General features: G+C 41.2%; 1 protein-coding gene across 2 annotated transcripts; it reads left to right on the top strand.

Annotated features, from left to right (window-relative positions):
- Positions 1–544: 544 nt before the first annotated feature.
- Positions 545–26,096, top strand: LOC117395051 (membrane cofactor protein-like). Of its 2 annotated transcripts, XM_059004578.1 has the most exons (14): positions 546–920; positions 2,566–2,745; positions 3,232–3,331; positions 3,667–3,740; positions 4,390–4,569; positions 5,214–5,399; positions 5,994–6,056; positions 8,219–8,290; positions 8,423–8,470; positions 15,609–15,680; positions 15,813–15,860; positions 16,442–16,462; positions 16,565–16,585; positions 25,496–26,096. In XM_059004578.1, the coding sequence occupies exons 1-14, from the start codon at positions 833–835 to the stop codon at positions 25,552–25,554; spliced, it is 1,212 nt and encodes a 403-aa protein (XP_058860561.1). In that variant the 5' UTR covers positions 546–832; the 3' UTR covers positions 25,555–26,096. The 2 variants fall into 2 exon arrangements, with proteins under 2 accessions (XP_058860562.1, XP_058860561.1); XM_059004579.1 differs by lacking the exons at positions 15,609–15,680; positions 15,813–15,860; positions 16,442–16,462; positions 16,565–16,585; positions 25,496–26,096 and adding an exon at positions 9,026–9,141 and having other exon boundaries at positions 545–920.
- The last annotated feature ends 1,610 nt before the right edge of the window (positions 26,097–27,706 follow it).

The following is a 27,706-nucleotide window of genomic DNA, read 5'->3' as shown; positions in this document are numbered from 1 at the left end:
GGTTACTTATCAGTGTGTAATAACGATTGAGTCCTGCCAGCCTGGTGAGGCTGCCTCGGTGTACTGCAGTTAAGTTCCATGTTTGACACAAGGTTCTGCAGCTTACCCTTGTCCTGCACACAGTTTACTGCTTGCAGCAGCAGGGGGTTATCATGTGATAGGAGAAGAACAACAAATATCAATAGCAGATACCATTCTAGCTCCGTGCCAAGCAGTGTATGCCAGGAAGGCACTGCCCTGAAGTTTATAGTGACTTTGAACAAAATGCAAAATCCCTATTTACACTTCCTTGTTTTATATGAAATGAGCACCAAGTGCTGTATTTTGAAGTAGGGTCTACCAGGGGGTTGAGTTGAGGAAACATCAAAGTTTCCAAAGAGGAATTTGGAGTACCTCCAAGGTCCCACCCTACGCCTGTAATACCACAGAGGCATACCTGCTGCATCATATCTCTTGAGAAATCCACAAGCAACCCAACAGGTACTGACACATGACTGTATAGTGGGCGGAGGCAATAAGGGCGGGGGTGGGAATAAGAGAATAGAGGACACCTGTATCATATCTTCCTGCTGCTCTGAAGCCGAGTTTGTACTTTAGAAAGCGTTGTCTTAAAGGAACAAACCCAACAACAACACCAACACATTTATATTCTTTATAATAATCATTTCATTTTCAACACAACCAGCTCTAGTGATTTTTTCTTCTCCCCTTTCATTTTGTGTTGGAAATTCATAAATACGAAAAGAAGAGACTTAAAAGAAGGACAAAAAGCATTTTGTTTCAAGGCAGAGCTACAACCGAAGAGAATAAGGAAGGTGCCACAGGAAGAAAAATGCCTGGACGCAATACACATTCTGCCGACAACGTGTTTATGATTTCATTATGTCTGGGGCTGGCCTTGCTCATTGTCCGTGTGTCTGGTAAGTCATAATTATATATATATATATATATATATAGCACAAAATTATCATATTATACTGGAGTGCCAATGTAAAAATCCAGAGCTTTTTAAAAATGCTTACTATAATAATATACTGCACAGTCACCTTAGTTAGCAAAATATATTTCCTTAAAAACAATAGCACATTAAATGGGCATATTTCTGTCTAATAAAAGTAAATACCATTATCTGCCTATCAACATACGGCGGAACAGCAGGTCGGTAAACCAGCGAGGTACGGCGTCTCGCTCTTTTCATACCGATGTACCTACCAGTACGAGAATAGAAGCTATTAACAAAACAATCCGCTGGCATAATTATGGCTACATTGTTATGTTTGTTAAGAAAAAGAAAAAGGATCGGTACTGTAATTAGTCTTTGATATGGGTGGATTCATCTTGAACTAGAAATGTACCAAATACGAGTGAAATACGTGTTTTACAGAATACGAACCTTCTCTTTTTAATACACGAGCCGCACATTTTTTTAAACACACCGCGTTGTATCACAATGTATTCTGTTAACAGCGACAAGTTTGTTTTTATTTGAACTTCATTTAAGGCAGATTGTTTTTTTTCCCCAAAGGGTGCGCAAATGAAAACGTTCCTTGTTGAAACGTATAGGTCTACATTGTTCCTAAAGTCGGGGCAGATTACTGTTGTACTTACAAAAAACAATAATAACGTAACATTGAGTTGACATTGAGAGACAGAGAATGCCGTGTTTTGTTCCGATGTTTAGTTATATATAGACGACGTCATTTTTAAACGTTGCTCGGGTAACTACAGTATATCATTTTTTGTGAGCTCAATTTTTATCAATAGAGAATTAACCAGAACTTCATTTTATAAAGCAATGTGCAGTGGCCTCCAAGCACCGCACAACGGTACAGTATACTGTGCACAGAAAATACAGACAGTTATAATAAGTCTTTTTTTATGCACCAGAATGGCTACCCCCATATGGACAATGGATCTTTATTAATCGTTGTATGGTCTACCCATGTACAGTTCATATAATGATCACAGATGGTATGGGGGGTATGCAGCTATCACTGACAGGCCTATACGTTGCCACCTCTCATAACTCTTCTGACTCTTCTGACTTCTAACTTCTTGATACACGCCAGATTCCAGTTCTACCCCAATCCCAGGCTGTGCCACCCTGTTCCGCTGCTATCGAGAATGTACAGCTTTCATCTTTCATTTAACTGTTTCAGTGATCTGGGTCTATGCATTACTCTGCATTCAGGGGAAACCCTGTTATGATAGTTGGGGCATCTAATGGATTTCTAAAGTTCTGTGGATGCACAGTGGTAATGTATGTGCCCCTGAAATATATATCTTGGGGGATAGAGCCTAAAGGAGGTGTCTGTCCATTCTTATTCACACATGCGTTTGTCATACTTGTATTTTTACACATACAGTGCGTACCCTCAAGGTGAATGACACCGGAAGGGCAAGGAGGTCTAAAAGCAGGAGAGCTGTAAGATCCCTTGGCTTGTTGATCACAGCAACTTAATAATAATAATAATAATAATAATAATAATAATAATAATAATAATAATAATAATAATACAGTTTGTAATGGTGAAATCACTAAACTGGATATCTTGCTCTTTTTAGGACAATGTGGCAATCCTCCAGATTATCCCAATGTGATAATGACAACTCAACCGCCACCTAACTTAGTGGAGGGATCTACAATCACTTATGAATGTCAGATTGGGTATGTACGGAACAGTGGATCTACAACAATCACCTGTACCAGTTCACAGTGGTCACAGCTGACCTTGGTGTGTGAAAGTAAGTATGATTTTGATATTTATTTTAATGGTGTCTGTTATTGTATTGCTAGACTACTTAATCACTAATTTGTTGGTTTGTGTTGGTAGGGAGGGATGGACTGACACTTTTTTAAATTCTGTTTTAAATTATCTTTGAAAAAATAGTTATTGACTGTTTGACTGCCTTTGACTATACGTCTATTAACCAACTAAATGTTATTTTTACTAAGTGTGTGCTGTCTGCAAGGGAACTGTTCTCTTAAACAATTCTATTGGTCTCAATGATATAATGTAAGTGGAATTTAAAATAAATCAGGAATTCGGTTCAGTCCAAGTATTTATGAGTATGGAGATACAGTACTACGGTGTAGGTGTTGCTAAATACTAACATCTGCAAAAACACACATTTGTGTGCAATGTAGGGAACAATTAAACTACTTTTGGATAATGTCTGTACAATGTGCTCGGTACTCATTTCAGATTTTGATTGTATTTTCTCTTTCAGGCCGATCATGTGGAAGTCCAGGAGAGATACTTAATGGACGCTTTAATACTGATGAGGGTGTTCTTTTTGGAGACAAGGCTTATGCAGTTTGTGATGAAGGGTGAGTATGTTGTGGTTGATGCTCAAGATTATTAAGGTTGGGGTAGTATGTGCATATAATCCAGTAATGAGATGTATTATTACTATAATTAATATTACTATCCTGGGGACGCATGTCCCTGTCATCAGTGATATAGTGCAGGTGCTCATATGTAAATTAAAGTTTAAAATTTGCATCTTGTCCAGTTGTGATCAAAATTACTGTGGGCCGTATTTAGCTACATTACTGAAAGCAACACTGTTTTAAAAGCTGGCAATAAACCACGTAGTTTGCAGCTAGATTAAAAAAAAAAAAAAAATACATTAGCAATTCCGAGTGTTTCTTATTTGTTTTAGATTCCAGTTGGCAGGCAGTGGTGTCAGAAACTGTCTTGCAAATGGCTGGGATGGTGCCATTCCTATATGTGAAAGTAAGTAGGCTTGTGTGTTTTTAAAAAAAATAAAATAATGTTTTTAAATATAATTGTTCTATGTATAGAGTATCATATAGGATGCTGTACAGTGCAAGTCCACGAGAGGTCAGAGTGGCTACTGACTGCTCTCACCTTGAGGGGGTGAAATTCAGCTTGTATTTAACACAACACCCAATTCTATATTGTTTTTAATGTAGAGTTAAATAAGAATAGTTTAATGGTGTAGTTTTCCTTTTTTGTTTCTGTATTGAAATTAACATTTATTCTTTGTACATGAATATTAGTATATGAATAGTGTCTGTGCCATATACTGAAAAATAAATAAAGCTGTACATGGATTTAGTCTGCAGTTTGAGTGGAATTATCTTGCCTAGACTGGTATACAGGTTAGCAATGTTGAGAGAGTTCAGATGTATTATTTGCACAATGTTTGATTGTAAGGTGCAGAGTAAACCATTAGCACACCTTGCAGACATTAGATGTTCCTTTAGACGTTTCCTAACCAAATGCAAGTGTGCAAATACCATATATTATCTAACTGTTTATGTAATGATAATGTGAAGTAATGTATTAAAGATGCATTTGATATAAACCATTGATTTTGATTAGGCTGATATTTGGAATAACGTTTTTTTTTTTCTCCTAGTTGTTAAGTGTCCAAACCCTCCAGAGATTGTAAACGGTGAAATCACAAACCCACCTCAGGGAACTGTCACGTTTGGCACAGTTATTATCTACAGGTGTAATGAAGGGGTTCTGGTGGGTAATAGGGAGCTTGTTTGCACCAAATATGGAAACTACAGTAGTGCTCCTCCAGCATGTAAAGGTATGTATTGCTTTGTTTAATGATGTAACTGTGTGATTTTGAGGGGTGTGTCATTCTAGAAGGGGTAGATTGATCTCTGATGGACCCCCGGCTGCCACCTCATCACACAAACGTAACACATCACTCCCCACTGAGATATAATGAACTGTTTAATAAAACAAACACAAAAAAAAACAACCTCAGTTTGAAACGATGATGTCACTGTACCTCTTGCAGACGTATTTGTAAGTTTTAACACACCGGCACACAATCCATCCCTGGTTTTGATGAAATGTTTAACAATACAATAATATTGTAATTAACCCCGCTGTCAGGCTGGCCAAACTGAACACAGCCACCTTTACATCCACCCTAATACACCGTTTGGAATCATGTGACTTTTTGGTTTCAGTTTGAACGATAATCTCCATTCTGTTACTTTATATTTTTTATTAAGATCTATAATTTAAAAGTAATATTCATACAGTGTTCACAAAATCACTTATATATACGGGTGCAGATAATGGGTTATTAATTAATTTCTTCATTGAAAATGTTGCTTTAATTTCAAACTGTAGTGGACACGGCTTTTTAAATATTTTCTAGATCTATGCTACAGCCATTTAATGGTAATCTGTTTGACCATTACTTGTTTGTTATTACAGATCACAAAGGCTGCCCTTCTGTTCAAGTGGAAAATGGCCATAAGGTAGCCGGATTTGGACCTGATTATAAATATAAGGAATCTATTACCTTTGCTTGTAATTCTGGGTATATTCTCCATGGCACTGACACTGTTACATGTGGAATAAATGAAATTTGGGAACCTGAACTTCCGACTTGCCAAAAAGGTAAGTACCATTCACGCTTTGAGATAAAACACTAACTTGAAACACAGTAAACATCATGCTGACCAGCAAACCTTCAAGAGAGTTCTTATTGTCTGTTGTAAACTATTAAAGGTAATATAGGAATTATGTATTTATTGATAACATCTATGTTACATTATTTGTTAAGTCAGTATTAGCCTTGTATAAACCTGAATTAAATCGGTGTGTACTGTACACGTGGTGCTTGCTGTGTAGTTTTAACAATACCTTCCTATAGATCTGTAATACTATATTTGACGTTGCTAAAATGTTCCTTTTTGACAAGTTTTAAATATTCATTACAGGTAAGATAATTATGATCTGAATGAGACTGCACCAAAGAGATGAGTTAAAACCCAATCCTTGTTTCAAAGGCACAACATTTAACCTATAAGCAGTTCCACTGTTTGTTTTCAAACACATGCTCATGTGAAATGCTTGGGTCTTGGTTTCAGGAGCACCGTTCAGTAGCACATTCAGTGTGAGATTCAGTATACAATGTTAATGTGTTGAACTTGCATTTGAACGCTATTTAAACAGTCAAGCATCAACCTAATAGTTTTAATTTTATTTTAGCTTCAACAACAACAACCACCACAACCACCACAACCACAGGAGTGCCTTCAACACCCTCTCCAGGTAATGTGTTTAACCATTATTAACACCCCCCCCCCCCCCCCCCCCCCCCCCTAAATCTGCTGATCCCGCTTATCATCGCAGGCTGTAGATTTACATTACAAATAGAAATTGTGCATGCAGCCATGGATAAACTATGGGGGGCGGACTGGCGGACGTGGCTTCATCACGGTCCACCCTGCTGACCCTGGCATCGTCAGAGGGCGTGGCTTATTCTTATCCCCTTAACAGGCGGGACCAGCGGCCAAATAGTCCTTGATCACCTCTCGCCATACCCATACAAGCAGTCACGATCCAGACATTGAATTGTCATCCAGCAAGAATGAACAGTTCCCCTGACGCATTGTTTTAACTACTGTCCATAAAATCAGTGCTGATGTTTCTGATCTCTGTTTTACTGCAGCTATGTTTACTAATAATTATTCCTATATATATAATAGGAATTTGTTCATAAAACAAAGTCAATGAAATTGAATCGGTCGTACTGGATGTTGGAAGCTGTACCTCGTGGGCTTTTCTCACATGTTTCACTGCGCAGCTGATTTCACAAGAATACAGAGACATGTTAACCACGAAAAAGCAAAAATATTGATTATTGTTTTAACGACCTTCTGTTAGAAGTACAACTTATTCCGGTAATTAAAAATAGTAATTAAATTAATTAAGAATAATTCCATGCTGCACAATCACAGGCTTTATTTCCAGCATGCAGACATGGCTCTTTCATTCCATTGCAAACTGTGTTCCATCAACATCCTTCATTATTCATGTGACCCTGAGGATCTGTACCCACGCCCCCTTTCCAGATCTCCACAAATGATCTTCCTTCTCAATAATAATTCTACTATAATACAGTCTGCATGTGGAAGGGCTGTTCCACATGTTTGCTGTATGGATGACCTCAGATTGTATTACAAATTCCTTGTACCACGGTACAAAAGTACAAATACCCACACCACACATACACACACAATGTCCGTGCAGGGGAGGGAACACACACAGAGAGAGCGAGAGAGAAACCAGCATCGCGATATAGCCTATTCTGTGCACTTCTTAAACTCCAGTCGACTACCAAATGGGCTAAAAACACCCGTTCACGTTCATTATTCCACACCGGCGTACCATCAGCCCAATACTTGTTGTCGGGATGCTCCATTTACTGGACCGTTTCCGTCTCTCGCTTGTCGTTCCCCTCTCCAAACACTGCGTTCCCACTCCTGCACAGACATACAAACCCCAGGATGGCCATCGCGTTTGTAAAAACATGTGCTGTTTATATTCAGGTGCGTAAATTGATCAATAATTCAATTACTAGGTGCTCAACAAGGCAAACATATGGAAGTGGGTGGAGAAGCCAACATAACATGATACAAATCAATTATCAAAAGTGTCAGACAACACAAAGCGTGCATTAATCAAATCATAAAATAATTTTACAAAAATAACATACGAGTGTAAAATAAATTTGAACAGGGCATTCTTGACCCTGTTACATTATCAAAAGTGGTTACAGGAGTTGTCTGTTTGTAACTGTACTTTACCAGTTCTACCCCAATCCCAGGCTGTGCCACCCAGCAACTTAAAATACAAATAAAGACAAGTTGTAGTGGTGAAACACACTTAACTTAGGACAATGTGGCTACACTCCAACTTACCACAATGCTGCACTGAAAATAAACGGCGAATTCAAGACCCATCTGAATTTGAGGGGTTTGAAATCACGTATACCAGTCATTGTTTCCATGCAGGAGGCAGTGTTGTCCAGTGGTTAAAGTCATTGGCTTGTAATCAGAAGGTCACCTCCTTGTGCTTTGTCTTGCGGATGAGATGTTAAATCAATGTCCTATTGTAAGTGACTCTGCATATAATGCACAGTTTACAGCCTGCCCTGTAAAGTGCTGTGTGATGGTGGTCCACTATGAAAGGCGCTATTTAAAAATATTATTATTATGTAAGGAAGAGTGGATCTCCAACTTGTACCAATTCACAGTAGTCACTTTTGACGTTGGTGTGTAAGTATGATTTTGATATTTGTTATTCTTGTATTGCTAGGCTACTTGTTCAGTAGCACATTCAGTGTGAGATACAGTATATTAATGTATTCCATTTGAACGCTATTTAAACAGTCAAGCATCAATCTAATTGTGTTATTTACTTTATTTTAGCTCCAACCACCACCACCACAACAACAACACCTAGAACCACAACTACAAAACTGCCTCCAGCACCCTCTCCTGGTAATGTGTTTTATTAGTCCAACACAATTCATGTTTTTTATTTACTGTGAAAAGCTAATGTTGATAGGAATGTACACATGCAAATCAAACGCATAGCCGATAATAGGTTTAATGGATTTCTTTAATATGCAGGAATTTCATCAACCGCTGGACTGAATACTGTAAAGACGACTACTACTGGTAAATACAAATAATGTAATTTGTGCTTGATAGTCACTTGCTTGAATGCAATGTACATACCCAATTGTTCAGCGCCCCACCCCCCCCCTTGTATTTGTTTAACATTTATTTTTTATAGAAGTTGAAGTTACTATAAATCTCTTCAACCTTATGAAATACTGTTGTCCTATGTCTTCAGTACTGATTCAATTCAAGTAATTTGACAATTGTACTTATTTATTCTTGTTTTGGGACTTAACATACCTGCAAAGATAATGTAAATGAGTTTCATTTGGGAGCTTAGTGAGGTTTGTGTGGTTTTTATAAAAAAAGAAAAAAAACTGCTGTTACAAAGATTGTCATATTGGTGCTTGTAAAATGGCTGTTTTCTGCAAAAATAACATGATGTTGTAGACTATAAAAGATAAATGGACTGCATTGCCAGTTACAATTAACTAAAAGCAATTGCCTTTACAGATACTTTTACAATCATGTTTGTCCCACACGTGCTGTTATCACGTCACCCTATTTTTCTACCTGTACTCTTAAGAATTTATTTTTGTTTTGTTTTTAAAGATGACAAGAATGGGCCTCCAGGTAAACCAAAAGTTTATGTCATCAGTAAAAAGCTATGCTTTTTAGGACCAACCCCAAACACAGTAGTGCGTTCCCTTTAGTATGCAACGCCCCGCCCCTGTATTCAGTGGAACATCAATCCCAAACTGACAAGTTTCCTTACAACTCACTTGACTCCAGTGTCTGGAATTTACATACTCGCACTTCCGCCCCTCATAAAGATGACTTTCGTCATGGTCACGAGACCTTGGTAAGGGAAGTTCTGAGTTGGTTTGCTGCCTTCTACTGTCGGGAGGCTGAATTACAGACCAAAACCCCTTTGACTCATCACATATCCCACCCCTCAGAGTGGAGCCGAAGGAACACTTGGAAACCTCTAACCCCTCCTTTTTCCCTCCCTCCCGGGAAAAAAAATCAGCATTTTGGTGTAACTTACCCGCACGATGCCTTATTTGGAAGGCGAAGGGTTGGAGCGCCAGGTACCACCGCGTAATCCTAGCGTTTGAATCCTTCATTGTGTCTAACCACTTTAAAGAGGCGTGATCTGTGATGAGTACAAAGGGTCGTCCCAGAAGATAGTATTTTAAGGACTCTACAGCCCACTTTACTGCCAAACATTCTTTCTCCACTACCGAATACCTTTGTTCTCTTGGCAGTAACTTCTGACTGATATATAATATCGGGTGTTCTATACCATCTCTTTCCTGGGACAGAACCGCCCCCAGACCAGTCTGCGATGCATCGGTCTGAAGGATGAACTCTTGGCTGAAATCCGGGCTTACTAATGCTGGGGCCTGACAATTTAGTTTTAATAGATTCGAAAGCCGTCTGACACTCTCCACTCCACTTGTCTAAGAGTTCATCTACCCGGGGCATGGGATATGCATCAAACTTGGAGATAGCATTCACCCTCCTAAAGTCGATACATAACCGTAGTGACCCATCTGGCTTGTCTATTGGTACAATTGGGCTACACCACTCGCTCCGGAACGGTTCAATTGCCCCAAGTTTCAACATACACTCCACTTCCCTCCGAACAGAATCTCTCCGACTCTCTGGAATGCGGTACGGTCTCTGTCTAACTTTCAGACCTGGCGGAGTGATAATAGCATGTTCAATCAAATGCGTTCTTCCAGGCACGTTAGAAAACACATCACCGAACATATTGATTAAATTGCTTACCTCTTTGCGCTGATCAGGAGTTAATTGTTCCCCCATCGGGACCTCAATTGCTGACACTGGCTCAATTGAGGGTCCAAAGTCCTCTCCCCCCTGTGCGGGAGATATAAAATGGACCTCCCGCTCTTTCCACGGTTTGAGGAGATTAACATGATAAATTTGATTTTCTTTCTGATGCCCAGGCTGTCGGATCTCATAATTAACTTTTCCAACCGCTCGAATAACCTCAAATGGACCCTGCCATTTAGCAAACAACTTTGCTTCCGATGAGGGAAGCAACAATAGCTTTGCTGCTGCTTCTGCTGTGCCGCTTTGAGATTGTCATGTGCCAATCGACCGACTAATTCTAAGCGATTGCGTAACTGTAACACATATTTTACTATATTTTTAGATTCTTTTTGACTGTTCTTCCCAACCTTCTCTTATGAGATCCAGGATACCCTGCGGCTGCCGACCGTACAAGAGCTCAAACGGGGAAAATCCAGTTGAAGATTGTGGTACCTCACGAACTGCAAAGAGCAAGTAGGGAAGCAGTTTGGCCCAATTGCGTTTTTCTTGATCTACAAAGCGGCGCAACATACTTTTCAAAGTCTGATTAAATCGTTCAACAAGCCCATCCGTTTGAGGATGAAAAACTGAGGTTCGAATTGAACGAATTTTCAATAATTTGTATAATTGCTGAATACAGCCAGACATAAAATTAGTGCCCTGATCAGTGAAAATTTCTTTTGGGATTCCCACCCTAGAAAATATTTTTACCAATTCATTTACTACAATTTCTGCATTCATAGAGTGTAAGGGAACAGCTTCTGGATATCGTGTTGCGTAGTGCACTACCACCAAAATATACCGATATCCTGACTCTGTTCCCTCCAGAGGGCCTACCAAATCTACACCAATCCTTTCAAACGGTAACCCAGTAATTGGCAGTGGGACCAGAGGTGCGGGGCGAACTGACTTAGGGGCAGCTAATTGGCATTCAGGACACTCAAATACATACTTCCGCACAAGACCGTAAACCCCTGGCCAATAAAACCGGGCCAGAATTCGTTCCTGGGTCTTTTCAGTTCCTAAATGACCTGAAAATGGAATATCATGCGCCAATCTCTTTGACTTCCGACTGAAAAGGCCCAAGAACCAATAACTGTTTTACGAGCTGTCCCGTCCCGGGAGCCCGGGTTATTCTATATAATAAGTGCCCAGATACAAAAAAATGCGGAAATACCACTGGTTGTCCTTCCTGCATATCCTTCCCCTCAACATATCTAACCTGTTTCCAAGCATATTGTAACGTGGGATCATTTTGTTGTTCATATCCCAGGTCAGTATCTCGGTCCCAATGGTTAGGTACACTGAGAGGAGTGTCTTTTATTATGTGACCTTCCACATCAGTAACCTCGCAGTCCCGGTCACACTGAAGACCTACTCCCTTACCCTGCCATTTCAGAGATTGGTTTACCTTTGAGTCAGACCCCTCCCCTTGTCATCTTAGAGTTCCCTCATATAATTTTCCACCCGGCGCTCTCTCTTTGTTTTTCTTGGGCGGATTTTAGGGTTAAACAGGTCGGATTGCAACGGGAAAATTTCGGCAATTGTTTTCTCCCGTCGCTTAGATTGTCCCCTGGTAGAAACTAAGACCATTTCCCGACCTAAAATACGATCAAAAAACGGCAAGTCTACAGTGAGTCTAACTTTTAGTGGTGGGATAAACCTGAGTTTCTCCATGGATACAGGAGATAGCCACTTCACCCTGTGGCTCCCAGGCTACCCCATCCAAGAGAGCTTGTCGAATCAATGTTTGTGCACACCCAGAGTCCGCAAATGCACAAGTACCCTTATCTCCGACCTGTACTCTTAATTGATAAGGGCCCTCCTGGCATTCCCCAGTGTTCTTACCTGTTACTGCTGACCAGGATCTTTTCACCAGGTCCACCTCCATCATCGGACAACTCCTGGCAATATGTCCGGGCTCATTACACCTATAATACACTGGGGTAGGAGGCACCAACGGAGTCTGTTTGTCCTGCGAGTCAATGACCGGCAGGTTAGGGGATTTTTCTCTCGCCTGAGATGGGGCTAACCTTGACCTCCACGGTCGGAAGGTCTGGTTACCCTCTCTGGGCTTCATTGACTGGTTGGTCCTAGTTAGTTTAGGGGCAGGAGTGGGGTCTCCGCCAGGATGATGGCATTCTTGAGAGTGGTAGGTCGATTTCTTTTAATCCACTCTCGATTTCCTTGCGGTAGTACAGATGTGAACTGCTCTATTACAATCTTCTCCACCAGTTCTTGGGGTGTATGTTCTTCCGGCTGCAGCCACCGGGTGCACTGATCCATAAGATACTGTCCCGTGACCCGGGGCCGCATCCCCTTGGACAGCTGGTATTCCTGGTAGCAGCGTCGGTATGTTTCCTCCGTGATCCGAGGTGTGAGAGAATGGCTTCCTTTACTTTATCAAAGTTTGATGCCTCTGTGGCCATCAATGCCCTGTAAGCCACCTGGGCTTCCCCTGTCAAGCAAGGTGCCAATTTCATGGCCCAATGTTCCTTAGGCCACCCTGCTGCTTCCGCCACTCTCTCAAAGGTGACTAGGAAAGCCTCGGGATCATCTTCCGGAGTCATCTTCTGTAACTTAGGTTGTGTTGCAAACATCCGGGCAACCGCTGTCTCCGATGTTGATGGAGGTGTTGAGAGCTTCTCCACCTGCTGTCCAAAGAACTGGGCGAGCTGTTCCTGGCTCCGTGTTTCTCTCTCCTCTTGCTTCTCCTTCTGCTCCCTAAACATTGCCAAGACTGTAGCTGGATCCATTTCCCATGATGACACCACGTGTGAGGCGTGTGAGTAATAATGGAATGTCCAGACAGTAATTTACGTGCAACCAAAATAAAATTTGTTTTATTAATATTATTTGTTACACGATAAAATAAAACAAAACAAAAAAGAATGGCGTGAGGGAGGGGGTGCTGGAATAATGATAAAAAGAAGGGTTCGGAAACTCCTTAGTCCTCCTAACAATATCCCCGGACATAAAAAGGGATAAAACAGAAAAGAAAACGTTAATGTGTATTCCGCCCCGTGATAGCAAAAATGAAACCAAAACAAGCCAATGCTTCCTCTCTCCCTCCAGCCTATTCACCCCGCCTATGCTTTTTAGGACCAACCCCGAACACAGTAGTACGTTCCCTTTAGTATGCAACGCCCCGCCCCTGTAGTCGGTGGAACACCAATCCCAAACTGACAAGTGTCCTTACAACTCACTTGACTCCAGTGGCTGGAATTTACATACTCGCACTTCCGCCCCTCACCAAGGTGCCGCCCCTCATAAAGATGACTTTCGTCATGGTCACGAGACCTTGGTAAGGGAAGTCCCGAGTTGGTTTGCTGCCTTCTACTGTCGGGAGGCTGAATTACAGACCGAAACCCCTTTGACTCATCACACCCCCCCCTCCCTGCTGAATCTGCTGATCCTGCTTATCATCGCAGGCTGTAGATTTACATTACAAATAGGAATTGTGCATGCAGCCATGGATAAACTATGGGGGGCGGACCGGCAGACGTGGCTTCATTACGGTCCACCCTGCTGACCCTGGCATCGTCGGAGGGCGTGGCTTATTCTTATCCCCTTAACAGACGGGACCAGCGGCCAAATAGTCCTTGATCACCTCTCGCCATACCCATACAAGCAGTCATGATCCCGACATTGAATTGTCATCCAGTAAGAATGAACAGTTCCCCTGACGCATTGTTTTAACTACTGTCCATAAAATCAATGTTGATGTTTCTGATCTCTGTTTTACTGCAGTTATGTTTACTAATAATTATTCTGTCAGATATGCTATTCCACGTCTACTATACCCTAGCTCTTTGTTTTTGCTTCCTTTTTTATATATATAATAGGAATTTGTTCATTAAACAAAGTCAATGAAATTGAATCGGTCGTCCTGGATGTTGGAAGCTGTACCTCGTGGGCTATTCCCACATGTTTCACTGCGCAGCTGATTTCACAAGAATACAGAAAAGTACAAATACCCACACCACACACACACAATGTCTGTGCAGGGGAGGGAACACACACAGAGAGAGCGAGAGAGAAACCAGCATCGCGATATAGCCTATCCTGTGCACTTCTTAAACTCTAGTCGACTACCAAATAGGCTAAAAACACCCGTTCACGTTCATTATTCCACACCGGCGTACCATCAGCCCAATACTTGTTGTCGGGATGCTCCATTTACTGGACCGTTTCCGTCTCTCGCTTGTCGTTCCCCTCTCCAAACACTGCGTTCCCACTCCTGCACAGACATACAAACCCCAGGATGGCCATCGCGTTTGTAAAAACATGTGCTGTTTATATTCAGGTGCGTAAATTGATCAATAATTCAATTACTAGGTGCTCAACAAGGCAAACATATGGAAGTGGGTGGAGAAGCCAACATAACGTGGTACAAATCAATTATCAAAAGTGTCAGACAACACAAAGCGTGCATTAATCAAATCAAAAAATAATTTTATAAAAATAACATACGAGTGTAAAATAAATTTGAACAGGGCATTCTTGACCCTGTTACATTATCAAAAGTGGTTACAGGAGTTGTCTGTTTGTAACTGTACTTTACCAGTTCTACCCCAATCCCAGGCTGTGCCACCCTGTTCCGCTGCTATCGAGAATGTACGGCTTTCATTTCTCATTGAACTGTTTCAGCAGTCTGGGTCTCTGCATTACTCAGCACTCGGGGGAAACCCTGTTATGATAGTTGGTACATCTAATGGATTTCTAAAGTTCTGAGTTCTGCCCCAATCCCAGACTGTGCCACCCAGCAACTTAAAATACAAATAAAGACAAGTTGTAGTGGTGAAACACACTTAACTTAGGACAATGTGGCTACACTCCAACTTACCACAATGCTGCACTGAAAATAAACGGCGAATTCAAGACCCATCTGAATTTGAGGGGTTTGAAATCACGTATACCAGTCATTGTTTCCATGCAGGAGGCAGTGTTGTCCAGTGGTTAAAGTCATTGGCTTGTAATCAGAAGGTCACCTCCTTGTGCTTTGTCTTGCGGATGAGATGTTAAATCAATGTCCTATTGTAAGTGACTCTGCATATAATGCACAGTTTACAGCCTGCCCTGTAAAGTGCTGTGTGATGGTGGTCCACTATGAAAGGCGCTATTTAAAAATATTATTATTATGTAAGGAAGAGTGGATCTCCAACTTGTACCAATTCACAGTAGTCACTTTTGACGTTGGTGTGTAAGTATGATTTTGATATTTGTTATTCTTGTATTGCTAGGCTACTTGTTCAGTAGCACATTCAGTGTGAGATACAGTATATTAATGTATTCCATTTGAACGCTATTTAAACAGTCAAGCATCAATCTAATTGTGTTATTTACTTTATTTTAGCTCCAACCACCACCACCACAACAACAACACCTAGAACCACAACTACAAAACTGCCTCCAGCACCCTCTCCTGGTAATGTGTTTTATTAGTCCAACACAATTCATGTTTTTTATTTACTGTGAAAAGCTAATGTTGATAGGAATGTACACATGCAAATCAAACGCATAGCCGATAATAGGTTTAATGGATTTCTTTAATATGCAGGAATTTCATCAACCGCTGGACTGAATACTGTAAAGACGACTACTACTGGTAAATACAAATAATGTAATTTGTGCTTGGTAGTCACTTGCTTGAATGCAATGTACATACCCAATTGTTCAGCACCCCCCCCCCCCCACCATTTTATTTGTTTAACATTTATTTTTATAGAAGCTGAAGTTACTATAAACCTCTTCAACCTTAAATACGTATGAAATACTGTTGCCCTATGTCTTAAGTACTGACTCAATTCAAGTAATTTGACAATTGTACTTATTTATTCTTGTTTTGGGTCTTAACATGCTTGCAAAGATAATGTAAATGAGTTTCATTTGGGAGCTCAGTGAGGTTTGTGTGGTTTTAAAAAAAAAAAAAAAAAAAATTGCTGTTACAAAGATTGTCATAGTGGTGCTTGTAAAATGGCTGTCTTCTGCAAAAATAACATGACTTTGTAGACTATAAAAGATAAACGGACTGCATTGCCAGTTGCAATTAACCCGACTAGTTAAATGCTAAAAGCAAATGCCTTTACAAATACTTTTACAATCATGTTTGTCCCACACGTGCTGTTATCACTTCACACTATTTTTCTACCTGTACTCTTATAATTTATTTTTGTTTTGTTTTTAAAGATGACAAGAATGGGTCTCCAGGTAAACCAAAAGTTTGACATTAGCAAAAAATATCAAATCCTAATACCCCCCCCCCCCCCCTTTTTAGTTACCATTTTAACTTTTTTTTTTTTTTTTTTTCAGGACGATGTGGTAAAACATGTGGTAAGTTGGAGTGGGGATCGGGGGGCATAAGAACTTATCATAAGCAGCAAAGAGGAGCAGCAACTGGCTGTGGTTGAGACGGAAATATTCTGGTTGGGGGTCTCAAGCACAATAGAAAGAAAGAAACGCTGATGTACGGGTAAGTAAGCTGGGCTGAGTTGAGTGGGGGACGGAAGGGGGTGATGCTGGGACGCCAGAATCACCGTTGAGCCCTCTTGAGGTGTTGTGGGCTAGTTGACGAAACACAGAGGATGGAAGGTGCCCACTTGAAGACCCTAGAGATGTACCCTACTTAGCTCAATCCAGACGGTTGTCATGCTGATGCGCTGGGGAGACCGCACTGTGGTTGATCCCCGGAGCCAGCATCGCAGCCGTTGTGTATGCTGATGCGCTAGGGAGGCAAAATAAGCTGATCCCTGCAGCCAGCATTACACTTCAGTTTTAACATCTACGCTCATGTAATGGAAATCAAATCATCTAGTAAATCGAGTTCTCGATTCAGTGGGAAACCACTCAACTTAGAGACCAATTATAAAAATGACTTCAGAATATTGAATTGAAAAAGTAAAAAGGATACCTTTTTATTTTAGTACAATTCTAAAGTAATACATTTATAATATAAATATAAAGCACAGTGTTGCAGTTTGTAAATTTAAATAACTCCTTGTCAAAGTTCAGGGGGCCTAGGATAGGTGTCCCACCCTTCCCTCCTGGAGGCTCACATTTCTGGCACCGCAGAATGTAGTTTTCTCTTAGAGCACTGGCTGGCTGCACTAAACTACCTGATTTGAAAAGTCAAAATCATTTCTTGTTTAAATATTTTGGGATTGCAGCGCAAATGTGAGTTATGGAAGGAATTTGTCTAGTGGATATGCAGTGAGTGTCCTAGGATGGCCTCTGGCATGGTAAGAGCTCAGCTCTGCTTTTCAGACTCCAGAGTGCTATAGTTTTCTCATAAGACAGCAGTTTATCCAACTGTAATGAAAGGACAATAATTTGCACAAGTATCGGTCTGGTATATGCAGGGGTCCTCACCTATAACAATTTTTTTTTTTGTAATATATATCTAAAGAACGACATGGGTATTTAACAAGTAATTGAGTGTTTGAGGATTCGAGGGTGTGTGATGAGCTGTGGCTTTATCTAACTGCTGTACACTGCAAACTTAATGCTTGCTTTTTTCAACTTCTAACTAAGTGCTAACTTGATAAATCAATATCCAATGTATATATTGTTACTGTCTGGGTTAAAAGAAGTTCCTGGGTATACAGTATCTGAAAGCCAAGATGAATAATTGGTAATATATTTTGACCTAGTTTTCAAATGAAACAAACAATATATAATGGAGAAAAAAGACATTATTATTATTATTATTATTATTAATGAAGTATCAATTTTTACACAAATAAATCCATTGTAGAATGGCAGCGTACCGATGCAGATTAAAACACCAGGGAACATCTTTAATGTAAACCTAGCCACTACTCAAAGTCTTGGAGCGACAGTTTTTTTTAATCTGCTGTCCCAAAGAAATTCAAAGTATGTGTTTGTATAATTGTTACATGCAGTTTTTCTTGTCAAATATCTGGGGAAAAAAAAAAAAAAAAAAGAAATACCCTTAGTATACAGATTACAATGGGGTCCCTGCCACGTTGCTGTAGTTCAGTGTTGGGACCTCCAAAGAGATGTGTAGTGTTCTGCCCACAGTATAGAAGTGTATGCTTTCCCAGTTCTATGCTGTGTGTGCCTCTATGATTTTTACTCTCTGGTGTGCCGTGAAGGGCAGAGCATTGCCTTTTGATTCTTTGGGATGGCAAATTTTGGAAATTTGGGGTCTGGCTTCTAGTGGCTTTAGAGGTTCCTCAGTCAGTTTTTATTTTTGTATTTTTTTTTTCTTTCTTGGAATTCCCAGCCAGCCGGCACAAAGCAGTTCAGTTTTACACTAAAGGAGAAAACAAGACTTTTGGGGGAAAAAAATAAATAGAATTTGGATATGCTCCTATAAGACCGTGACGCTTGAGTCAGTTCAGTGTTAAATAAAAATTCTGCTTTGTGAATGGTGTTTGGGAAAGGTGAAACTATAACTGATAAACACAAATACCTCATTTCTATCTCGTCTCAAATCTGTGATAAACCTGTTCTTCCACCTTAATGCAGACGAGAAGGCTTTCGTCCAAACATTACCAAAGTGCCCTCATACAGCACAACCTCTTACTGTTTTATGGGAGTTGCAATCATTCTGAGTGCTTCTGGGTTCTGTTGCTATTTTTCTCTTAATCTGACTTTCCCTGCTTTGAGCTTGTCTGGAGAATCCTAAATGCTGGGACAGAGCCCCCTCCCTCATCCTGTTCAAATCCTGTGACCACACAGCATGTGAGCTCTGCAGGGCCCCCTACTGTCTGCCAGCCCCACTGACTTGCATGGTTATGGACAGTTGAAAGGTCACATGGTCTCATTATTTGAATGGGATGAGGAAGGCTGTTCAGTGCCTGCACTTGGGATTCTCTGGATAAGATCAAAGCCAGGGAAAGCAGATTTAGAGAAAAGAGAGAACTCTGTTTTGGAGCAACACAACCCAGAACCACTCGGATTACAAATTTAAAACAAACAAATAAATAAATAAATAAATAAAAACATTTGAAGCAAATTTTTTTTTAAAAACATCATCTTTATCATCGATCTTGTGACAGAAGAAACAGAGGTGTTGGTGTTTTTGTGAAATTGCAATAATGTATTTATAGTTCATCTTGTGCTTGTTGATCAATTATCTCTTGATTTTATTTATTTTGTTCCTGGCTTGTGAACATGTATTTTCAACGTCTAGCTCATAACACACTACACATGAACATGAAATGAACTCCGCTATTAAAGATGACTCTGCTGAGTTTGAGTTGTCTATTAATTGTGTGTCACTTTTTTTTTGCCTGAAGAATCTCTCTACTCTTTTGCAAGCCTTTAAAACAAGATGATTTAGTTAGTGAGATTTCTGTTTAGGTTAGTCAACTAATTCTGTATTTGCTGTGGAAACTTTCAAAGCAGTGGAGGTTGGTACACATGTATTTTGAAGTAGCAGAAAGATATAGTTCAAATGAACTACTGTCCCAGACGTGTATAATTTGTAAATACAAATCAGGGCTTCTTTCATTAACTGTTCTGCAGCAGATAAGTCTAGCCATGGCTCTAGAGAAAGCTGCTAAACTTACAATGAGGGTATAATATTAAACCCATGCAAGTAAGTGCATTTTAATGTATGCAGATTCAAAAGAGAGAAATGAATGTTGTATCACTGTAGGAGCCACAGCCCACAGTGTTTATTTTATTTGCTCATGTACAGCAATTCGTTTGTCTTGGGTTGAGATTTGCTCCTAAGTTAGTGCACTTCTCAGTTTTTCTGCAGAGTATTATTATTCATACATGTACTGAATAACATAAAACAAAAATAGAAATAGTGAGGACCCCAACTGGAAATGTACCAAGTTACCAAATCTAATTTCAGTGAAACTGAGTATGCAGCGTCCATTCAAGGTTTATTTGAATTGCAACTTCGGTACATTTTATTATTATTCACTGGTTGCCTACGAGGGCTTGAGAGGAGACGAAATTGGGAGTGAGATATTAAGAATGAGACCAGATGAGAGGATTTCTCCGGTTGCTTAGGAGGCTTGAGAGGGGTGAGACATTTGAGAGTTTGAGTGAGACGAGTTTGAGGGATGGCGAGATTGAGGGCTGGAGTTTGGGAATGGTGCTTAGTAACATTGAGGTTAGATACTGATAGCAGGACGAGATAGGGGGGACGAAGAGTTTTCCCTTCTCGTCGGGTCAGGCAGCATCCTCTGGCTGCTGGGCGACGTAGAGAGGGAGACATGAGAAGAGCAAAGGATTAGATATAAACACTTTCCGTCGGGTCAGACAGCATCCTCCGACTGCTGGGTGACGTAAAAGTGAGAGAGAGAGCAAAGTTTAGACATATAACATACAACAAACTGACTCTCGCTCCCGACGGGTCAGGCAGCATCCTCTGGCTGCTGGGCGTTTAGTGGAGCAAGAGACAGGAAGGGGACGAACAGGGCAAAAGGACAGATCCTTCGCAACTCAGTGCAGCATCCTCAGGCAGCTAAGCTGGCAGCTGGGCGGCGTGGAGAGCTTAGGAAAAAGTGTCTCGGGTCCGTTTAGGAGAGACGAAAACAGAGAAACCCCCCCCCCCCCCCCTCCCTCGGTCGGGGCCCGCTTGGCAGGTGGAGACACGGCCTACTGCATGAGGGGGCTGAAATGGTCCTGGACCTGAAATAGAAGAGAGGAGATGGGACAGCAAGGTTGAGGCCTGGAAGGCTTAGCGCATAAGCAGCAGAAGAATAGGATGTGGCCGAGGGTCCCCTCAGGCCGGCGAGGAACAGCCGGGCGGCAGTGGTTGGGACGAGAGGCCGACCCGCAAGAACCACACCGTGGGATAGAAAAGAGATCGCAGAGCCGCACACATAAACAAAAGCTAGAAGAAAAGAGAAAAGACAAGAGATGTTAGTAGACAACCTATGCCTATAAGCCGTCCGCACTGTGGAGAGGAAAAACCCCCCTGCAGGGAGGAAACCTCTGGTGGGCCTGGCGGAGAGGGCACCCCCCACTCCGGGCAAGCTAACAAGTGCTTGGTGAGCTGTGGCGATGTCTGCAGAGGATGATCTAATATAAAGTTCACAGCTGAAGAGATCCAGCGCCCCATAGACTTAATCAAAGTGTTGATACCTGCCCTGGCCGCGGAGGCAGCTGCTCCGATCCAGAATGAATGGGGGGAAAAATAGTAGAAGAAAGTCCGATCCGTGACGAGAGGGTGCATAAACGGGATGAGAACCAGTGACTCGTAAGTATAGATCTGGAGCTGTCGAAGAGGGGATCTGACAGAAGATACTGAATCCTCGGCTTAATTGGACCGTTTTTGAAGATCTGATGAAGAGGATAAAGTGGTTTCCGAGGATTTGAGAGAGATCTGAGCACTTGAGGCCTAGAGCTGGGTAGCTGGAAATTGATGGAGTTGAGAATTCTGCACAGCGGAGAAATCCAAAGGCGACGGTCAGGCACAGGGTTTCCATGACGATGTCGTTGAATAGGTTGAAGCATCCTTGCGGGAGAGCAGTGATGAGACAAAGGAGAAGGTCAGTAGAGATAGATTAACTTGATGGAGAGGAGGGGAGCAGGCTTTTCTCCATACCTCTGAGCGTTCTCTCTAGAGATCCGCTATCTCTAGAACGGACGAGAGGAGAAAGATTGGAGGCGAAATTGATACTGAATGCCCGCTAGGTAGCATCTAAATAGAGGAGGGGGCTAAACGTAGAGACAGCCTGAGGTGAGTGATGAAGGCGAGGAGGTGCTGTAGGTTGAAAGAGGTACGAGATACGTTTTTTTTTTTTTTTTTTTTTTTTTTTTTTAATTATTTATTTATTTATTTATTACTCGCAAAAAAGTGAGTAAATGAAGACCAGGCAGTCGAGTAGGAGGAACGGGTAGATGGGGCGAGAGCGTTCTCCATGAATCCACGTGGTGATTGAAGGAGGCCGGAGAGAGAGTTATTCAGTTGAATATTGTTTTGCTGAAAGGTAGTACGAGACGAGGGTTGGGGTCTGCTCCTGGGACCAGGTTGCAGAACTTCTGGATCTTGATGTAACTGTCTGTTTTAAAGTCCTGATGAAGTCCTGATTTTTTATTTATTTATTTATTTATTTATTTATTTATTTTTTAACTGCAAGGTGTAGTGTTCTGTAGTAAAATTACTACAGCTGGCCAAAGTCCAGTATCTGGGTGCGTGGAATGGTTCACAAGACCTCATGGTTGAAATGGCTTAACGCTCAGAGTCTATCCATTGTATTCCCCTTGATGTCTTGGTACTCTTGCTTTTTTTTTTTTTTTTTTTTAAACAGTAAATCACAGGTGTGTCACGGTAAGTTCACAGGGTGCACTCTGTTCCTTCAGGAATCCTGCAGAGGAAGTGCTTCACAAGAGCAGTTAGACATAGTACTTCCAAGGTAAGGTCATTGCATAGACAGAGCAGCTTTTTCTGAGGGTAGATATTAAAGAGTGAAGGATGTCTATTGATATAGGGAGCCAGGAGGGAGCAGCAGGGGGGGGGCTCTTGAGGATCTCTCTGAGTGTCAAGCAAACTGTTGGGATGGATAGGAGTGTTGAAGAAGGGACGGAGATGAGGCGGCAGAAATACTAAATTCCGGAGATGTAGGCTTTAACGGTAGAGGGGGCTAAGTGAAGAGAATCCCTTGCATGGGCGATGGAGGCTAGAATCCATTGCTCATTAAATCAGAATGGGATGTATTTTGAGTGCAGAAAGTTGTAAATGTTTTCCATCCAGAGGTAAATGAAGATTTGGTCGCTGGGACTAAGAGTGTGGCCATGTAGTGATGAGCAGATTGCAGAAGGTTGGAGAGTGTTGTATTTAGTTGAACGGCAGATGTTGGTGTTGCAGAGTTTGATGAGGGCTGAGGTGGCAGCTGGACCTGAACAAATATATGAAATCAACTGCTGAGATGTTTTTAAAACGAAGGCAGAGAGCTGAGATGCCAACCATCCTGTGTTAGTTAATATGGGATTGATCAGCGGTTGCTACCATCTTGTCTGTTTGGAATAGAAAAGGTGAACTCATAAATCAGAGATTTGGGTTTCACAACTCCAATCATTCTCCAAATAGTGGAACTCCTTAATTCATAAATCAAACAGATTTCCAGTCTCGTACCATATATTAAAGCTTGTAGTATCTGAGAGGATGAGCGGACATATGACTAAATTGCTGAGGAAGTCAAGCTCTCCGTGTATATATATCTTAGATCCAGGTATTGGAGGAAAGCTGGAGCGTTGGAAGCTCTGGAGGAGAGCAGTTGCAGATTTGAACAGTAAACTAAAGTCACTTTTGTATGCTGCAATAGAAGCAGATCTGAAGAGGGAGCCAAGATTTGCTGTAATGAGGAGATATTAACAGTAGAGGCAAGATCTGCTGAACGGGCAGAGATCTGAGGGAGTAAACGATGGAATGCTGTCAATAGTCTGCAGTGGCCTGCTGTAGAGAGCAGAGAGCTGCTGAATGCGGTGAAAATTGGTATTTGAGAGTTAAGGCGTTTTTAGATGATGTCGGCGATGGGGCTGCCTTTGGGCAGAAATGAAGAATGCATAGATCTGAGGCCGCTGCAGAACCTGAGAGGATAGGAATGCGTTGCTCGGAGGCTGCTGCAAAACCTATTGATTTGATCAGGAGCAGTCTAAGAGTGTATTGTCCATTGCGGGATACGAGGACGCTTGACTGAAATGTTGATAATCGTAGCACATAGTTTCCGAATGTGACTGGTAGCTCAAATTGAATGAAATGGACTTTGAAAGTTATATTAAGTGCCTTGATGAAGTTGGGGGCAAATAAGGAAGTGCAAATCCAGGAACAAGAAGGTTGCAGGAATGGCCTGATGCAGGGAAGCTGTAAATTAATGTGACGGTGGATTCTTAACATCTCAGAAAGCTGATAAGCATGGCTTCATGACAAGGTTCTCAAGGGGAGGAGTTTGGATTTGAAAAATTCAAGTTAATATATGTAGAAAAAGAGGTTGAGGCAGGAGGGTACTGAGAATCCCTCAAAAAGAAAACGAACTGCAGGAATTGATAAAAGATTTGGAGAGTAAATTATGTAGAGCTTGTGGTGTTATGCTGCCATCTAGAGGTTTTGATTGGAATTGAAACTACTGGCTTTAGTGAAGCAGGGTAGCATATATTTGGTTATTGCGATTACAATCCTTGTCTATGTATTAAGCATTTGCTTTAGAACAGTTAGTGATGATATAAGTAAGTTAATGTAGGTCTAGAAGAGGAGCCTGCAGTATTTAGATGTCACAATTCGGCGAGTTGAAGCTGTCATGTTGCAAAAGCGCTGCAGCAGGAGCCAGAAAATTGCAGTCGTGAGGCACAGGCTCTCATTGCCTGTTAAAGCTGCCTGGTCGCCGTAGCAACTTACCACTCCCAGTAGTCACTCGCTGAGGCGTTGCCGTGGTAACCATGGTCTGTGAGGCGCCGGTGTAAAACAGTTGCAGTGCAGCGGTGACATTGAACTGATGAAAACGCAGACCAAGTTGAGAATGACGCTGCGTTTTGAACGGCGCAGACTGAGCAGGTAGGAAAATAGCTGATACTATCTTGCGAGCGCAGACAGAGAAACGGCTTGCAGTGAAAGAAACGAACAAAAAACAAACACAGACAAGGAAGCGGAAATAGTGCTGGGTTAAAGTAGAAAAAGAGAACGAGATAGACAGGAGGGGCAGCCAATAACACATACGTGGAGCAGTGCTGGCCATGCCCTAATAATTGACGTGGCGAGCGCTGCATTGTGCGATTGGCTGGAAATACTAAATGAGGCTGAACTGGGATCAGCTTCCACCCGGAAGAGATCGCGGACGCTACCGGGCAGGATGCCACGGAGGGAAGGTAAGACAGGCTAAAGAAAAGGAAATAGGATAAGAAGAAAAAAGGAGCGCAAAGCGGGAGAGCGCCCTCTACGGCATCCCCCGAATTACGCCTAAATGCTAACATTTATTATTATTATTATTATTATTATTTATTTCTTAGCAGACGCCCTTATCCAGGGCGACTTACAATTGTTACAAGATATCACATTATACATGATTTCACATTATACAGTAATCACATTATTTTTACATAAAATTACCCATTTATACAGTTGGGTTTTTACTGGAGCAATCTAGGTAAAGTACCTTGCTTAAGGGTACAACAGCAGTGTCCCCCACTGGGGATTGAACCCACAACCCTCTGGTCAAGAGTCCAGAGCCCTAACCACTACTCCATTTTCCACTAGAGTATGTAACTGTATTGTACATTGAAAGTGTATTAATGTCTGTTTGTGTTTGTTGTGTTTTGCAGGAAATCCTCTTCTCCTCCTCGCACTGCTGCTGCTTATTAAATTAATGCCGTTCAGCTGAAAAGGATTCTCTCCAGTGGTGTGCATCAATACAGGCCCTATGATCTGATTTTATTTATATTTCACTGAACATTCAGTTGTGTGCACCACTGACTATATATAAAGATTGTGCAATAGTAAGAGATGTTGTAATCACGTGAACTGGAAAATGTGTACTGCTTTAGATTAAAAAAAAAAGCTTTTAATTATATACAGTATATATTGTATACATTTTTGGATTTTTATAGGAATACTATTCTTGAAATATTGTGAAAAGAGTTTGTCAATTTGAATTGTATTCTTCTGTTGGCTCAATATCCCTGTACATCACACTCCAACCTAATGCACTGTGCCGTAATTCAGATCAAACAAACAGATCAAATGTGCCTCATTCTGTTTGAACGGGGGGAGGGAGGAAGGGTGGAAGGGTACAACCACTGGCTAAGGGCATTTGAAATCTCCACTAAGGGATCTTGGATATTTAGCCTTTCACCGAATCATCACTTTGCTTTTGAGGAATCTTTTTATTCTTCTCTGTACTGCATTAATAAAAATGGGTTTAAAAAAATATAAAAAAAGATGTCTGTGTTTGTTCAACATGTACCGGCCAGTTTAGTTTCTGTCACAATGGCTTCTTTAAATGAATGGGTCAGCATGTGACGGATGGTACTTGAGTTTTCATCCTCCTGAAATGTACAGTGATGTTGTGTGCTGTGTTAGCAATGAAATAGGAGTGGTGTGCTGGCACACAGACCCAGTGGAAAGTAAATCTCTTCCAGCTGCCAGAAAGTGCATGAAAACAATGAGGGGGGCGTCGGTAAACATAGCCGCTCCACTCCCAGACAACCATCTAGTACTGAGTGCAGAAGGATTTAGACATGTTTAAAGAAACTACATAACATCTGAAGTATGTAGTATCTGTAAAAGAACAGGAAAGAATCTCTTATTGGTGATGATGATAGTGATGAAAGTTGTTCAATTGACCCAAGTTTTAAACCATGAAGTATACAGCCATTTCTGAACCCTACCTGCCAAGCAGGATGAATGGAGTACAGGTGGGTCGGAAGGCAAAACTGCACATGTTCTCTGTTAGCAAATCCTATACATCAATGGGGTACACTGGTCCCCAAAATATCAGGTCCAGTAGCCCCCAGATTTTCTTATACATTCATTTTTTAATTACTGCAAGTCAATACAGTAGTAAGTTGTGATCAAGCAGAAAAAGGAGAAGACTTATTTATTAAATATACTGTAGTTGCACCAATGGCAACATTGGTTACTTACTGTACAGATGTTTCTGCAGTGTAGAGAAGGACAATTTTAATGTTACCATCACAGTAATACCACAGGCTCTCAGTGGAAAGCTGAACTAGTGCACTATCCTGGGGTCTTGGATACTAATATTGTAGTAAAGAGTCCCGGCTCAGATTAACTGATCAGAAGCAAGAAAAGCAATATTAATCTGCAAAAGAATGGTGATTTTAGTTTTTTGTAATTATGATGTATCCATTGATCTTGCACTACCTCGTATTTTCATGGTTAGTCCCAATTGCAGACTGTGAAACCAGCTGTTTGGTTTCCTGGCTTTTCTTTTTCATTTTTAATTCAGATTAAACTGAATTTCCCTCACATTGCTTTGAATCCCATTCTGTGCTAGAGGTAGTGAGTTGGACCTCCCCTGATACCCATAGGAAACTTGGTTGGTAAAACAGTTAGTGACTGGGAAATGAACCCAAGTGCTTAACATAGATAATGTTAATCAGGGTCCCCTGCTGCTCAGCTGTAGTAGAAGCACACTTCTGTCCAGGATCAATGACGGTCCTCAAGTCATGTTATACCAGCATTACGAAACCTTTCAGATCCTGGTTCTACTTGTTAAACTCGTTATCCAAAATAAAAAAAAAAAATACATTATGCAAATCATCCAAGGCAGGCTGTTTTAGTGTAAGTCGTGCCCAGAATTTGATAAGGACTATTATTGATTTTTCAGCAGTTTGTCCTTTTGTATTATTATTTTTATTGTGCTTTTGACACTCAAAACAATACATAAATCGATTCAGCAACTTTTCAAGCAAGTTCCGGTGTATAGAATTGGTCTTATCATAGAATATACAAGGGTGGCACTTTCTGACATCAGAATGGAGTTTTTCCCTATAGAATATACAAGGGTGGCA

This window comes from Acipenser ruthenus, chromosome 30 (genome assembly GCF_902713425.1).
Source record: "Acipenser ruthenus chromosome 30, fAciRut3.2 maternal haplotype, whole genome shotgun sequence".
NCBI lineage: Eukaryota > Metazoa > Chordata > Actinopteri > Acipenseriformes > Acipenseridae > Acipenser > Acipenser ruthenus.
This window is presented reverse-complemented; position numbering and strand designations above follow the sequence as displayed.

Excerpts from the sequence above, each read along its gene's own strand:
- LOC117395051 (XM_059004578.1), top strand. The coding sequence starts at position 833 with ATGCCTGGACGCAATACACATTCTGCCGACAACGTGTTTATGATTTCA. Across the intron at positions 921-2,565 it reads GCTCATTGTCCGTGTGTCTG|GACAATGTGGCAATCCTCCA; the intron begins GTAAGTCATAAT and ends TGCTCTTTTTAG. Across the intron at positions 15,861-16,441 it reads TGTAAAGACGACTACTACTG|ATGACAAGAATGGGTCTCCA; the intron begins GTAAATACAAAT and ends TTGTTTTTAAAG.